We start from the raw sequence: 17,242 nt of genomic DNA, 5'->3' as shown, positions 1-17,242 counted from the left end.
ACATGATTTTAAAAAATAAATTGCAACCACACACATAATAAAATACATGACATCAAATAGAAATTTCAAACCACATTACATGTTCAATCTTTTTTTGAGCTGGTCACATATCGCTAGATGGTTATGAAGTTGTTCATCTGTCATACCTCGAGTGTCCATTACGAGTAGTTTATGAGCTTGAATGAGTTGATCCACTTTCTTGTTGTTATTATATTCATCCATCTGTGTTACTGACTGTTGCATAGCCTCGGTAATTTGATCAACATGGGTCACTCTTTCTTTGCCTTTCTTTTTTGCGGCCTTATGTCCCATAGGGCGAGATCGGGCTTCATTGTACTCTGTATCAACACTTGGTGTAGCATTAGACGAGTCAGTATGTGCACCTGATGATTCAGATGTCCTTGCCTTCTTTGCAGACCGGTGTCCTGAGGATTGAGGCGCATACATAGGACTATCTTTAACTATCCTCCACACGTGTTCGTAGATTTGAAGATATTCTTGTATTCTTCATGAGCCCGCATCATCAAATCCTCGTCACTCCATCCACTTGGCCGATCTGTGTACCATTTATTGTAAATTCCATTATATCTATTCACGATCCTTTTCACCGCAGCCCAGTGTGCTTTGGTTTTCTCCGCAATCCTTTTTTTAGATTTCTTGTCTCGATTGGTATTGTAGTATTCTACAACCCGTTTCCAAAAAGACTCACTCTTCTGGGCATTACCATACCAATGGTTGGGTCTTCGCTCATCATTGTGTATGCTGCTGCAAGGAGCTTATCATCTGCTACTGTCCACGCTGTCCGCTTGCCACGATCTCCATCTGAATCTTGACCTGTCTCGCTTGCCTGATTGATATTAATATTTTCAAGTCCTATTTGGGATGAGAAAGGAGGAAATTGTGAATTTCGGAATTCATAAGGTGCTTCTAGCCCTTTATCACTTTCACTTGCATCAACACTAGCCCTTCTCGATTCAGTTGATTGAAGCCCCGGTGATTGAAGAGGATTAATTCCATGGGATGGAGCTTGCACCAAATACTGGCTACTCTGCCAATATTCTGGGGGACATGTATTTCACGGAGCTAGAGGGACGTTCAAAAAATATGGTGGTGGATATGGAAAATGTTGCAAATTATGTGGGTGTTGAGTAAGAAATGGAAATGGAGGATGTTGGACACTCGGACGAACTCGAGAATTTTCTCCACTTGAACTTTCATCGATATTTGGAGAGTTCAAAAAATCCCTAAAAAAACTATTGGAATTATTATCCATTCCAAAAAAATTTTGTATGTAATTTTTATAAGATGTTAAAACTATGGTTTTAATTTTTTACAAATTTATGTATTTATAAAATAAAATTTGAACGTTGGGTAACGTTCAAAACCCAACGTTCAAAATATTCAAAGGTTTGGAATACATGTCCCCCAGAATATTGGCAGAGTAGCCAGTATTTGGTGCAAGCTCCATACCATGGAATTAATCCTCTTCAATCACCAGGGCTTCAATCAACTGAATCGAGAAGGGCTAGTGTTGATGCAAGTGACAGTGATAAAGGGTTAGAAGCACCTTATGAATTCCGAAATTCACAATTTCCTCCTTTCTCGTCCCAAATAGGACTTGAAAATATTACTATCAATCAGGCAAGCGAGACAGGTCAAGATTCAGATGGAGATCGTGGCAAGCGGACAGCGTGGACAGTAGCAGATGATAAGCTCCTTGCAGCAGCATACACAATGATGAGCGAAGACTCAACCATTGGTAATGCCCAGAAGAGTGAGTCTTTTTGGAAACAGGTTGTAGAATACTACAATACCAATCGAGACAAGAAATCTAAAAAAAGGACTGCGGAGAAAGCCAAAGCACACTGGGCTGCGCTGAAAAGAATCGTGAATAGATATAATGGAATTTACAATAAATGGTACACGGATCGGCCAAGTGGATGGAGTGACGAGGATCTGATGATGCGGGCTCATGAAGAATACAAGAATATCTTCAAATCTACTTTTCAATATGAACACGTGTGGAGGATAGTTAAAGATAGTCCTATGTATGCGCCTCAATCCTCAGGACACCGGTCTGCAAAGAAGGCAAGGACATCTGAATCATCAGGTGCACATACTGACTCGTCTAATGCTACACCAAGTGTTGATACAGAGTACAATGAAGCCCGATTTTGCCCTATGGGACATAAGGCCGCAAAAAAGAAAGGCAAAAAAAGAGTGACCCATGTTGATCATATTACCGAGGCTATGCAACAGTCAGTAATCAACATCGGATCCTGGTGAAGAATTATTCATGACGATGGTGCATAATCAACATAGAGCGGCTGAATTCATTCAAACCTCATACGGAAATGCACAAAGAAGACGATCAATCAACATAGAGCGTGTAGCTGGGCACATTCAACTTGTTAATGATTATTTCTCTACTGAGCCGGTTTATACCGATGACATGTTCCGACGACGATTCCGAATGAGAAATGAGCTGTTTTTGCGCATAGTCACTGATTTGCAAAATCATCAAGATGGATATTTTAAATGGAGAGAAGATGCTGCGAGAAGAAAAGGCTTATCCCCACTTCAGAAATGCACGGCGGCTATCCGCCAACTAGCTTATGGAGGCCCAGCCGACCAATTGAACGAGTATCTAAGGATGGGTGAAACAACTGCACTTGAATGCTTGTCCAACTTTTGTCAATATGTTATGCAAATATATGGGCGTGTGTACTTAAGAAAACCCAACGCAACCGACATCCCTCGTTTGCTTGAAATGCATGAGCAAAGACATGGTTTTCCTGGCATGTTAGGAAGCCTTGATTGCATGCATTGGGCTTGGAAAAATTGTCCGGTCGCGTGGAGAGCCCAGTACACTCGAGGCGATCATGGCTACCCAACAATTGTGCTCGAGGCAGTTGCATCAGCCGACTTGTGGATATGACACGCCTTTTTTGGAGTGGCTGGGTCTCATAATGACATCAATGTCCTTAATGAGTCGCCTCTTTTTAATGACGTCTTGAAAGAAAATGCACCGGATGTTAATTTTCTTGTGAATGATACACAATATACTAAAGGATACCACTTAACAGATGGTATATACCCGGAATGGGCCACTTTCGTGAAGAGTTTTTCATGCCCACAGGATCCCAAAAGAATGAAATTCAAAGAAAGACAAGAGGCTGCAAGAAAAGATGTTGAACGGGCATTTGGGGTTCTTCAAGCTCGTTGGGCAATTATAAGAGGCCCAGGGAGACATTGGTTTATGGATAAATGCAAAGAAATCATCTATACATGCATTATCTTACACAACATGATTGTTGAGGACGAAGGTCATGCAATATCAATGTGGGATTTTGAAGAACGAGATAATTTCATAGCCAGTCAGGGTTCAACCATAGAATTTGGCGAATACCTTCGAAGAAATACAGAGTTACGTGATAGTCATATGCATCATCAGCTTCGTCACGATTTGGTTCAACACATTTGGGAGACATGTCGTCGTGATGAGTGAACGAATGGTGTATTTGACTATATGTGTGGTTTGTAATTTCTGTTTTCATGTCTTTGTTTTTAGTATCTTCGTGAATTACTAATTTTCAATTATTATTATTATAGATGTTGTTTCATGGTTTGTAATTTTTTATTATTAATGTTATAAATATTGTTTTGTGTTAAATTAGTTTTATATATTCGTTATAAACTTTTTAATTTTAATAATTTTTATTTTTTTACAAATTTGTCATTTAAAAATAAGCATTATAAACTTCTTAATTTTATATTTGAATAAAAATATAATACCAAATAGTAGATGAAATTAATAAAAATGATGGAATGATTTTATTTAAATGAAAATAAAATATTAATTAAAGTAACAGTGGAACCATAAATATTTGGTTGGTGTGATATTTGATTGATGATGTGAAGTACGGGACCCACAAATATTTGATGGAAATACCCTTGTTATTGTGGATGGGCTTGTAAACAACTTATTTCCATATTAACATAACCATCATCGTAAGTTACTGACACTGACATATATTATGATCAGATTTCATGTAGTATCGAGAAGATAGCACTGTAACATATTAATTGAAACCTGAAGTTTTGAATTATTTACATGCTCAGTTTAACTTCATTTCCGTGTTTTCAGGTGCGACTTATCTAGTTTTCACTTTTCCGATATTATTCATTTCCACCTTGGGGTGTGTGTATCTCCATTTAGGAAAGAAAACAAGGGAGAATAATCATACCGAAGGATACGTACGTGTATCCACAACCAAATCATCGATAACATATATGATGAATAATTTGGGTTTTTTTACGAGTTTGTTCGGCTCAAATCCAAGACATGTTATTGCGGAAGAGAAGAAAATGTATATTTCCTATCTGAAGAATATGAGTTTGAGTTCTTGTTACATAGTGTTTTTCATCTCAACCGTAAACTAACTCTTCTAACTACTTTATATTGTAATATATTGTATTATCTAATACCCCCTTCAAGATGGACTGTATATATTCTTGACAGACATCTTGGAGAGTAAAGTGGAAAGAGTGGTAGACGGTAGAGGTTTGGTGAACATGTCCGCAAGTTGAAGATTTGATCTAATAGGGAGTAATTTGATCGCACCATCTGATATTTTGTTCCGGACGAAATGACAGTCGATCTCGATATGCTTAGTACGCTCATGGAAGATCGGATTGTGAGCAATGTGGATGGCCGATTGATTGTCACAAAATATAGTGGCTGGTGTAGGTGTGGCAACATGGAAGTCACAGAGTAATTGATTGAGCCAAAGCACTTCACTTGTGGTGCTTGCTAAAGCACGATATTCGGCCTCTGTCGAGGACCTGGAAATAGTAGTTTGCTTTTTAGCTGAGATCAATGCATCACCGAGGAAGACACAATATCCAGTGGTGGATCGGCGTGTGTCCACACACGAAGCCCAGTCAGCATCGGAAAAAGCCCGGAGCTGAAGTGAAGAAGATGCTGGAAAATAAATGCCTTGACCAGGGGCTGCCTTGAGATAACACAGCAAGTGATAGACAGCTTGCATATGCAGGGTGCGAGGCTTCGAAACAAATTGACTGAGTTTGTGGACGGCAAAAACAATTTCAGGTCGGGATAAAGTGAGATACAAAAGCCTTCCAATCAAACGACGATACTGGGATATGTCCTCAAGGGGGTCATCATCGCTGGAGTTCAGATGTAAACGCGGTTCCATCGGTGTAAGGACTGGCTTGCTTGCTAAATGGCCAGTGTCTTCTAGCAACCTCAGAGTATAATGCCGCTGTGACAAACAAATTCCTTGCTTGGAACATGCGATTTCAAGACCAAGGAAAAATTTTAGTGATCCTAAATCCTTAAGTTTGAATTGACTCTGAATAAAGGTCTTTAAGGATTGGATTATGTGAGCTGATGGCCCAGCGATGATAATATCATCGACATAGACGAGTAAGGCAACAAATGATGAACCTAGCCCTTTTGTGAATAAGGTATTGTCAGACTAAGATTGATAGAATCCAAATTGAAGTAATGCTTGAGAAAATTTTGAGTACCATTGGCGAGAAGCTTGACGCAGTCCATAAATTGACTTATGAAGTTTACAAACAAGTTTAGGCATCTTAGGATGTTGAGAAACTCGTTTAGTATATCCAAGAGGCATATCCATGTAAACTTCTTCCAAAAGATCACCGTTGAGGAATGCGTTATTTACATCCAGTTGCGTAAGAAACCAATGCTGGCTGGCAGCAAGTGCGAGGAGAACTTTGATGGTGGTTAACTTGGCAACTGGTGAGAATGTCTCAAAGAAATCAATACCCTCCTGTTGAGTGTATCCTTTAGCCACAAGACGTGCTTTGTGTCTATCGACAGAACCATTCGATGTATACTTGATCTTGTAGACCCAGCGACAGCCGATGGAATGTTTCCCCGGAGGTAAAGGGACCACTGTCCAAGTGTTGTTAGCTTCCATGGCATCAAGTTCAATTTTCATTGCATCTCGCCATTGTGGAAAGTGGACAGCTTGATGATAAAACTGAGGCTCGAATTGGGAAGAGACATTAAGTACCAGATTTCGATAGGGCTGAGATAGAGCATCATAAGAGACATAAGCACTTAGTGGATAGGGACATTTGGAGATTATTGGTGCTGAAGAATGCAGCAAGTTGCAATGATAATAACCGAGATATGATGGAGGATTTGTGACTCTGGATGAAGTGCGAGTCGTGGTAGTGGATTGGTCATTGCTGCTGGCCCTTTGTATTGGTTCAGAACCAGTATCCTCTGTGCTAGGAATCTCAGGACATGGTGAATCTAAATCCTTTGGCATTACCACAGTTGGGAAAGGATCAATGTTTGGTTGTGATGTGCCCAAATGACATGGAAATGTAGACTCGTGAAAGATAACATCCCTGGAAATAAATACTTCTTGAGTGTCTATGCTAAGCAATTTGTATCCTTTTACACCGGAAGGATACCCCAGAAAGATACATGGGCATGCTCGAGGAGATATCTTATCACGGTGAGCAGCCAACGTAGAAGCAAATGCAAGACACCCGAAGTTACGTAGAGTAGAGTAATCAAAGGGTCTGTGATATAAAAGCTCATATGGAGCTTTATTTTGGGTTCTCGGTGATGGTACCCTATTGATCAAGAAGGTTGCAGTCAGAACACATTCACCCCAGAACTTCTTGGGTACCCGAGATTGAAAAAGAAGTGACCGAGCCACGTTGAGAAGGTGTTGATGTTTCCTTTCAACCACCGAGTTTTGTTGAGGGGTTTGTACACATGAGTACTGATGTAAAATGCCTTTGGCTTGGCAGAACTCAGTGAATGCAAGTTCTTTGGCATTATCAGTGCAAAAGACTTTGATTCTTTTCTGAAATTGATTTTCAACCATGTTATACAACCGGGTAACCACATGGACAGCATCTGCCTTGTGACTAAGCAAAAATACCCAAGTAAAGCGAGTACAATCATCTACCATAGTTAAAAAGTAACGTTGACCATTGTAAGTAGAAAGATGATGGGGTCCCCAAATATCACAATGCACAAGATCAAAAGCATGAGCAGAAATGTTTCGACTAGATTCAAAAGATAAACGCCGTTGTTTAGCTAAAGGGCAAATGTAGCAAGGTTTAGACATATCAAGTTTGGTAGAACCGCATTTTAAAACGCCCTTTAGCATGTCCATGACTTGAATAGAGGGATGGCCCAATCTCATGTGCCAAGTATCAACTGAAATTTGATTGACTGCCACAGCTTGGGTTTCAGTCCAAGCATCAAGAATGTATAGCCCTTCGATTTTTCTACCCTTGCCAATCATCCTCTGTGTCAGGGGTTCCTGGATAAGGAACAAATCATGGTAGAAGCATATCATGTATTTGTTGTCATCAAGAAGAGAACTCACTGATAGCAGATTGAACTTGAATTCTGGAACATAAAGTACATCCTTAAGTATCAAGGAACTATTAAGTCTAATGTCACCACAATACTTCACCCTTATGGAATCATGATTTGGTAGTGTGATCATCGAACTATGCACTGGTCTATATGTTAGAAAAAGCGAAGGATTCGAGCATATATGTCTAGATGCTCCAGAATCAACAATCCAACATGTGGGTGAGTATATGCTGCTGGGTTCTGATATAGACAGACAAGTACCTGTGTTATGGTCATTGGATGGACTATCAATGGGATCAAATGTGGATAAGTGTTGAGTAAACATTGCCATCAACTGCTCAACTTGAGCTTTGTTGAAATTCTGAAGCATATTCTGTGGTGAAGTGGTCTCAGTACTTGAGGACTTGGACGGCCCAGAGAGCTGGTTGACTACTGCAGGAGAATACTTGTTTGAAGCTTTCTCCTTCAATTTGTATTTCGGAGGATATCCGTGTATCTTGTAACAAGTATCAACCGTGTGCCCATGAATGTTGCATTTGGTGCAAAATGGTCTTTCCCTTTGTACAGCAGATTGTCCTCTGTTGATAGTATGCCTATGTGGTTGTTCATTCTTGATGGCAAATGCCATGCTTCCCACTGAATTGTGCCCTGCATATTGTGAGCCTATGGATCTCTGTCACTCCTCTTGTACAATTAGTGAGAAAAATCGATTAATCGGTGGAATAGGATCAAGCAATAAGATCTGGCTCCTGACTTGAGCCAATGAATCATTGAGGCCCATGAGAAATGCCATTGTGTAATCCATTTGAAAATACTTTTCGATTTTCTTTACACCTTCACAATTGCACTTGCCACAATTACATACTGGACAGAAGTTTGTCAATTCTTCCCATAGAGCTTTGAGTTTCGTGAAATACACACTGACCGAATCTTGTTCTTGACGCAAACTGATCAGCTCACGCTTTAATTGGAACACACTTGGACCGTTGCTCTGTTGAAAACGTTCTTTGAGGTCTTGCCAAATTTCTGCCGCTGATTCAGCAAAGAGAATGCTAGCTGAAATTTCTTTGGAAACCGAATTCAGAATCCATGAGACAACGACATTGTTGTTTCGAGTCCAGTAGTTGATAAGATTCGATTCAGCATCCGAAGGTTTAACTATCGATCCATCAATAAATCCCAATTTATTTTTGACTGAAAGCGCGATCCTCATTGCTCGATTCCAGGATGTATAATTGTCTCCTGTAAGCACCTGGGAGACTAATGTGATTCCCGGATTGTCTGAATGATGAAGAAAATATGGGCTCATCGGGTCATCAATGGCGGATTGACCAGTGGACCAGGGAGAACCAGACGTATTCGCAGGAGCCATGAATTGATTGATGCGAAACAATAATGAGAAGTGGAATCGAACAATTACCAGAGAAGGATGAGCGTCTTCAAGCTTCAAGATCGAAAGATCGATGTTCGAAGCCGCAAAAGCGTTGCTCTGATACCATATTGCGGAAGAGAAGAAAATGTATATTTCCTATCTGAAGAATATGAGTTTGAGTTCTTGTTACATAGTGTTTTTCATCTCAACCGTAAACTAACTCTTCTAACTACTTTATATTGTAATATATTGTATTATCTAATACATGTATTTGTTTCATGGAGTTATTATTTCTTTAAACTAATTTTAATGAACATTCATGCATGCAGATCACGTGCAGAGATCTGTAAGTTGGGATTATGGAGGAGGCCAGTGATCGTCAAAGGATTGGGAATAGTGTCTCGGATTGAGCTTGCATTTTTCCTCATGTTTATTGCTCTTCTTCTTTGGAACTTTGCTACTTATCTGCGTCTCAATTTTCGCACTATTACACCCATTTCTGCAGCAAAATCTGGAGAGAAAGTGTGAGTAATTAATATGATTAGCACGACATACAAATCTTAAACGTGATCGTTATACATGTGTTACAATATATGCGTTATATATTTCAAATTTTTTTGTGGCATGATCAATTCATCCAAGTATGTTAGTACGTAGCATCATGTTTACGAAAAATTAAATAATACTTTCCATATTAATCCAAGTATTAATTGCAAGTGGATGGTGCATGACTGCAGGTGGGAAGCAAAGCTAGACTCGGCGGGGCTCCGCCTTGGACTGACAGGAAACATAGCCCTATCTTTCCTATTTTTCCCGGTGACACGTGGCTCGTCGGTTCTGCCGCTGTTCGGCCTCACATCGGAGGCCAGTGTGAAATACCACATGTGGTTAGGACATATTGTGATGACCCTTTTCACTGCGCATGGCCTTTGCTACATTATCTTTTAATTTGGGCCGCCACACATGAATTATCGGAGGTATATGATTCTGATCATTTGTACTTTGTTTTTACAAATACTAAATATCCTCAAATATATTTTAAAGTTTCCTCTTCCTCTTCATCTAAAGTCCTTGATTTGGCCACCATTGTATCGAAAACAATTAACTCACAGAAGTACTGGAAAATATAACATATACAATAGTTGATCAAGTAGCATTAAAAATGAGAATAAATAAATAAATACATGTAACAGAAATAACTTGTTGTAGCTGCAAATTCAGATGCTGAAATGGGAAAACACTGGCGTGTCCCATGTAGCAGGAGAGCTATCTTTACTAGCAGGATTGGCTTTGTGGGCTACAACATTGCCAAGAATAAGGAGAAAGATATTTGAGCTATTCTTCTACACACATCACCTATACATTCTCTTTGTTTTCTCCTACTATGTAGTCCATGTTGGCATTAGCTACACCTCCATTATGCTCCCTGGCTTCTTCCTCTTCATGATCGATCGATACCTCCGATTCTTGCAATCGAGACGAGCGGTGCGTCTCATGTCTGCTAGGATACTGCCCTGCGAAACCGTCGATCGAGCTCAACTTCTCGAAAAGCATAGGTTTAAGTTACACCCCAACCAGTATCATTTTCTTGAATTTTCCCACCATTTCCAAGTTGCAATGGCATCCATATACCATAACTTCCAGTAGCAGTCTGGAATCTGATAAGCTCAGTGTCATGATCAAAGGTGAAGGAAAATGGTCTAAAAAACTGTATCAGATTCTATCTTCAGGTTCTCCTCCGGTTGATCGTCTAGACGTCTCTGTCGAAGGACCTTATGGGCCTGCTTCCACAGATTTCCTAAGGTATACATACCTACGTACCTTATACGATTATGGTTGGGAAGTATCCAACAATAATTTCACCCATATAAATAATTGATTGTTGTGATCAAAATTATGACGGAATGCAGGCATGACTTGCTAGTGATGGTGAGCGGGGGCAGTGGCGTAACACCGTTCATTTCCATCATTCGGGAGCTCATTCACACGAGCCAAACGTTGAAACTCATGACACCGAAAATTCTACTCATCGCGGCATTCAAGAGCTCTGCTGATCTAACAATGCTCGATCTCATTCTCCCCATATCTGGTGCACCCTCCATGTTTTCGAACCTGGGGATCCAGGTAGAGGCCTACGTGACACGAGAAAAACAACCCACCGTCCAGCAGAGGAAGGGAGTTAGAGCCGTATGGTTCAAGTCGAATCCGTCTGATGCTCCCATAACTCCAATCTTAGGCCAAAACAACTGGCTTTGGCTCGGGGCCATAATCTCATCTTCCTTCATAATATACCTTATTCTCATTGGCATTGTGACCCGATTCTACATATACCCTGTCGATCTTAACTCGAATAAGATCTTCTCGTCGTCCTCAAGAGCTGCGCTGCACATATTGTTCGTATGTGTCGGCATTATCATGGCGTCAACTGTTGCTTTTCTATTGAATAAGACAAGAAACTCCCAGGAAACGTCACAGATTCAGAACATGGAAGGGGCAACTCCCATAGCTTCAACAAACTCACTGTACTATAATGCAGATAGGGAACTTGAGAGCTTGCCTCAGCAGTCACTTTCGCAATCTATCAACGTGCATTACGGTGAAAGGCCTGATCTCAAAAGTACGTCAAAAAAATATATACACTGTGATCATTTTTGGATCCTTGAACTAAAATTTCTCATAATCTTGTGGTTTTTTTCTATAGGATTTCTACTCGAAAGCAGAGAGTCAAGCGTTGGGGTTCTTGTTAGCGGGCCTAAGAAGCTTCGGCACGAAGCAGCGAAAATATGTTCATCTCGTTTGGCAGCGAATCTGCAATTCGAATCCATCAACTTCAGTTGGTGATTTTGACAATTTCATACACCGAAAAAGACACAATATATATACTCAAAAAATGACATGTTTTTTGTTGGTAATTTTGAGATTGTTTTCTTGGCCTTTGATTTGTTTTTTGGGGTTATACTAAATGTCATATTGTAAATGGGAAGTTTATTTGTGTCCCCCCTTTGTAAAATCAAATTTATCAATAATAATATCACTCTTTCGTAACCAAATTGTGAAATAACACAAAAATTCCGTGACACGAATATTTTATTTGGATCACTCATTAAAAAATATTATTTTTTATATCAAAAATATTTTTTTGACAATTTTCGTAAATATGAGCAAAATTGACTCATCTCACGAATAAAGATTCGTGATATACCGTCTTACAAGAGATATATATCTTTTATGTTAAAATTATAAATTTTTATCCTTATAATGCATTTGAATTTGTACAGGGGAAGAGATAATTTAATTTATTTACAAGTGTAAAACAATTAGTTTATGAAAATTATATAGTTTAAATTAATATGATATAATAAATTATAAAATGCGAAAAAATTAGTCCATAAAAAATTTGCCATTATTATAATTCATCAGCATCTCTCAATATTTTCTCGATCATGAGTCGCAATTTGATCATTTCGATTAATAATTAATAAAAATTAATTAGCCATTGTTATTACTATTATGTTATTAATTATTAGCTCATACACCACCATTCTTGTCATGTTAAATTTTATTGGTTAGAAAAAGATGAAAAAGTTGAGCATGGTATGGATCTAATTTATTGACAACCTTATAATAATTATTAATTGAATTGAAAAATATCGTTATATTTAAGTCATTATATTTTATTCTAATTCATATTTAGTAATTTTTGAATGTACAATATATATATAATTCATCAAGAGCGTACATAGTTTTACTTTTCAAATGATAATAAGAAAATCTTAAAATATAAATTTGCTGTTAATATATTCAAGCCTTACATAATGTAATTCTAAAAAAATGAGGAGATAATGATTATGTGATACATAATACAACATGTGATATCAGACATTAGTTTAGATTTTTTTTCTTTTTATCATATATAATAGTAATATTTCAATAAACATCACAATGTAAAAATAAGATTGAATATATATATATATATAAGTTAGGTATATGTAACATCTATGCATCATTCAAGTCAATTAATTTAAAATCAATAATATCTATTTATCATTCAACTCAATTAACTTGCATAAAATAGTTGGTCGATTTCAATTATTAATTTAAAGAAATGAATCTTAGTTTAGTAAAATAGTAGAAGATGAAGTTTTTTTACTTCACTACTTTAAACAAATATATTTTAGACATAAAAAGGGTCAATAGATTATTTTTTTAATTTATTTTCAATTCTTATGTCTAAATATATTTTTTTTTTCCCTTCTCAAAATACAATTTATATTAATAGAATTTCTTAAACAAATATAATTTTTATTATTTCTTTATATAAACTAAAAATATGCTGGTTTTTGAAACATTTCGAATTTATTATATTCATGTGGCTATAATTTGGAATATAATCTTTCATGGACAATTTTTATCACATGTTCTTAGTTATTCCAATAAATATAATTAAGTATTATCTTAGATCTTCAAGATGTAATGTTTTTAATTTGAGGAGCATATATATCATTTAATTGATGTAATGAGAGAAAAAAATATCAATGTCATATACCAAAATGCTTTCTTGGACTCTTATAATAGTACTAAATATGATAAATCATTATTTCAATTTTTATCATTTGTTTGGATTTACATTTTTTCGAACAAAATGATATTTGATAGATTAGATCACGTTATGTAAAAATATAAAAATTATGTTTGTTATTAAATTTTTTTTTGTTATATATATAATATGGATTTTGCTTTCATGCTAGTAAAAATAAATAGATGGAAAATTAAAGGATGGTTTCCATATTTTCCGCATGTTGTAATGAAAGTGGACAAATGAACACAGAAAGCCTGAAAATGCAAAAGGAAAGCTAAAAAAAAACAAAAACAAAAACAAAAAGAAAGTAAAAACAATCAAAATATCTTACAACCCCCAGCAAACCGATTTGTTGCTACAGTACTGGGTAATTCCAACCTGAATCGATTGTGGATGAGATGGGAGGGTACAGCACCGTCTGCAGATTTCAATTTGTGGGACTTTTTGTCACTTTTTTTTTCGTTATACTCTACCAAATTCTTCTCTCTCATCTTCCTGTTGCATAAGTTTCCAGTTTTTGGTCACGGTAATTTCAGTTAATACTATTAATCAACTCTAGTTTCTGAGTGAGCTTCATATTTTCAGATCTGAAACCCACTTGCGATTTGGTTGCTAATCTCTCTTCTTAACTTCGTTTCTTGATTATTAGCTGCATCGTTTCTTTCATCTGCTGTATTTCTTTATAAAGATTGGATTTTTCTTGAGTTCGTATAGGGTATATGAAGTACCCAGTTTGCGAATCTGCCGGGTTCTTGAAATGTGCAATTTTACAGTTGAGAAAAGTTAGGTAATTCGAAGTTTACTACTAATCTAACTTTGTTACTATTTCTTCAACTTCTGTTGTAATTTGGAGCATTTAGTCAATTGGTATAAAGCTTTTGTTCTTTATCTACGTATATGTACATCGAGGGTCATTGAATGAGTTATAAGGAATCCAAGGTTCTTGTTGGTTGCACCTTTTTTAGATTTAGTTCCCATTAGTTTTACCTGTTTGTATATACATTTGAGTGGCGGTGTTATACTGTGGAAATGGATTATCGCCGAGAAAATGGATTTTCTGGTGGAAATGTTGTGCAAATACTAACCGGAAACTCCGGAAATGGTGTTGATGAGAATTGGAGTCCTGGGTCCACTGATCATGCTATTTGGGCAACTGAAGATGAGTATGGGATGTGGAATGGAGAAGCCTCCATGGACATGAATACAAATTTGAATTATGAGGGGAGGTCATCCCAATCTCGATCGGGAAGTGAACCTCCAAGTAAAAGATCCAGGAGTTCCCAATCAGTGGATGTGACAGCTTCTAACCGGTCCAGAGCCATTGGAAAGATGTTCTATAAAACCAAACTGTGTTGCAAATTTAGAGCTGGCACTTGTCCATATATCACCAACTGCAATTTTGCCCATAGCATTGAAGAACTTAGGAAACCTCCCCCGAATTGGCAAGAAATCGTGGCTGGCAATGATGATGAGCGGCCCATGTTGTCGGAGCCGAGGGAGGAATTTCAGATACCGATATTTGGGGTTAGTGACGATGCACAGAGGTCTTATAAAGGGCGGCATTGCAAAAAATTTTATACCGAGGAAGGATGTCCATATGGTGAGAACTGTACTTTCCTTCATGACGAGCAATCAAAATCCCGTGAAAGTGTTGCGATAAGTCTGGGCCCGGGAAGTGGTGGTGGATATGGTGGAAATGGAAGTGGATCAAACTTGAAGCCTTCCAATTGGAAAACAAGGATTTGTAACAAGTGGGAACTAACAGGGTATTGTCCCTTTGGTAGCAAGTGTCATTTTGCTCATGGAGCTGCAGGTATAATTTTATACTAGCATTTTTAATCCCCAACGGAAGCACATCAAATTCGTTCTTTTTGCTGCTTTTAGTTATGAATTTGAGATTTTCTTACCTATTTTCAATACTGAGCGAATGCATTTCATGCTTTATGTAAAGATCTTATGTTCAACGTGTGGTAGTTGAGCTTGGATTTTTTTGCATCATATAATTTCATAAGCCTTTTATGATATGAAATGTGATTTTAATTGCTTGAGAGCCGTATCATAGTAATCAAAATGCATTGATGAATTATATGACAACAATAAATACAGGCTGCTTTGCCCTTCAAATCTTTGGTGGTGTACCCATCCCCTCTACCCCATGTTCTTTTCCATGAATGCACTAGTCAGCAAAATACCGATTCAATTCGTTTTACTACCCTAAATGAATTTTTTTGGAATTTCTATCTGTGCTCTCTTATGGAAACCACAAAAATGTCCTCGTTGGGACTTTATGATAAAAGTAATTTTTTGTGCCATCTGATTAAACCACTGAAGTGACACCCGCACGAAATCCTTCAAGTGACATTAAGAATCACCTTTTGAATAAGCGATTGATACGTCTAGTGCAGCTTATTGCTCAACATTTACGAGCTAATTGTTGTCTCCAAAATTTACAAATATCATGGATTCATGATATTGAGCCTTAAGCTATCAATTGGTTAAAGGAGTTGATGAATTGATGACATGCACGTGTTTCTCAGGCTGTTTACTAGTGAATTATTTTGAACCCAAGCTCTTTGCTTTTGGCAATAGATGAAGGATCAATCAAACCAAGTTAATCCATGGCAATCTAACCCTGCTTCCAGTAAAAAATTTCCTCGTTTCTTTCGTAATCTGTCCATTTATTGTACGAGTCTGTGAGTTTATAACATTATTTGAATCGTCCTGAGACAGAACTGCATCATTTTGGTGGAGGGGCATCAGATGCAGAAGCCGTAGATTCTTCTACTCCTGATGCCAAGCATGGAACAGTCCCTCCTAAAACTTCAGTCGACGCTGTTGTCGCAACTGTCCCTTCTGTTCCTCATTCGGATGTGTATCATGTTGGAGTTCCATCACAAAGGTTGCCTACTATGGCACAGAAGACTGGGCACAGACCAACTCAGAAATGGAAAGGTCCAGATAAAATTAGCAAAATCTATGGTGATTGGATTGATGATCTCTGAGTTGGTTTTGAATCCTATTATCATGAAAATGACTTTTTTCTCAGAGAATAAAATTATCGCGTCCCTGCTAAATATAAGACATCAAGTGTAACCTCATAGCTTCTTGTTGTTGGATTGGATTGGATTGCTGCTTGTAATCTCACTCCTTGTATTCCATGCGAATCTGTGTTTTGCATCACGATTTGCAAGCCAAGACTATATTCTGGTTTTCCAGTGGCTTATTTTAACTTTTATGTGCATCGATCTCGGATTTAAATGAGCCCGAGTCAAGTTTGAGTAATTCCGGCAAGTACTTGAATCGGGTTGTGAGTTTTTAATCGTATGGTATCATTTTCTCTGTGTTTTCGAAAAAAATTCTATTTATTAATTTGCGCACTTCATAACATAATCTTTACACCTAATCCTTTCGTCACTTTTAAAACATTTTTATTATTATAATATATTATATTTTGAATAAATGTATTATATTTTAAAATTGTAAGAATTATATCTAAAAAATCCCCAAATTTTCTCCCAGACTTTTTTTAAAAACTTTATTTTATAGATTCTTGCTTAATAGTCTTGACCTGATGGCGACCTGCGCGATCGAGTTGTCTGAAGCCTTTGAAAAAATACTAGTGCACTGGGCAGGAGAAAATTTCTTCGTGCTCACACAGTTGCCCATTGACGTGGTTGCAGGTTTGCAATAAATGAGATGTTATTTTTGTTTATTAATTAATTTCGTTTATTCCTCAATTTCCTCTCGTTTTATTCTAGGCATATTTCATTTCATAGTTTATTAGGTGTAGTAAATGAGTTTTAATTTAATATTAATACACATCATTTAATAATATGAGATGGAGTGAAGAAGTATGATACAAGATCTCAGTGGAATTATTTGTGGCATGTAA

The 17,242-nt window shown here is 37.4% G+C and overlaps 3 protein-coding genes and 1 pseudogene across 3 annotated transcripts; all 4 read left to right on the top strand.

The window, feature by feature from the left end:
* The first annotated feature begins 1,020 nt into the window (after nucleotides 1-1,020).
* LOC142514174 (glutathione S-transferase T3-like) lies at nucleotides 1,021-2,286 on the top strand. The gene is made up of 2 exons (XM_075619753.1): nucleotides 1,021-1,137; nucleotides 1,408-2,286. The coding sequence occupies exons 1-2, from the start codon at nucleotides 1,021-1,023 to the stop codon at nucleotides 2,284-2,286; spliced, it is 996 nt and encodes a 331-aa protein (XP_075475868.1).
* Nucleotides 2,287-2,302: 16 nt separating this feature from the next.
* Nucleotides 2,303-3,508, top strand: LOC142514158 (uncharacterized). The gene is made up of 2 exons (XM_075619752.1): nucleotides 2,303-2,798; nucleotides 3,072-3,508. Exons 1-2 carry the CDS (start codon nucleotides 2,303-2,305, stop codon nucleotides 3,506-3,508), a joined length of 933 nt encoding a protein of 310 aa, XP_075475867.1.
* Nucleotides 3,509-9,080: 5,572 nt separating this feature from the next.
* Nucleotides 9,081-11,647, top strand: LOC142514112 (ferric reduction oxidase 2-like; annotated as a pseudogene).
* A 1,971-nt stretch (nucleotides 11,648-13,618) lies between these two features.
* Nucleotides 13,619-16,529, top strand: LOC142553042 (zinc finger CCCH domain-containing protein 12-like). The gene is made up of 2 exons (XM_075663027.1): nucleotides 13,619-15,163; nucleotides 16,081-16,529. The coding sequence occupies exons 1-2, from the start codon at nucleotides 14,380-14,382 to the stop codon at nucleotides 16,350-16,352; spliced, it is 1,056 nt and encodes a 351-aa protein (XP_075519142.1). The 5' UTR covers nucleotides 13,619-14,379; the 3' UTR covers nucleotides 16,353-16,529.
* The last annotated feature ends 713 nt before the right edge of the window (nucleotides 16,530-17,242 follow it).

Source organism: Primulina tabacum, chromosome 1 (assembly GCF_025594145.1).
Source record: "Primulina tabacum isolate GXHZ01 chromosome 1, ASM2559414v2, whole genome shotgun sequence".
Lineage (NCBI taxonomy): Eukaryota > Viridiplantae > Streptophyta > Magnoliopsida > Lamiales > Gesneriaceae > Primulina > Primulina tabacum.
The sequence above is the reverse complement of the archived record's forward strand: the minus strand, read 5'-3'. Positions and strand labels throughout refer to the sequence as shown.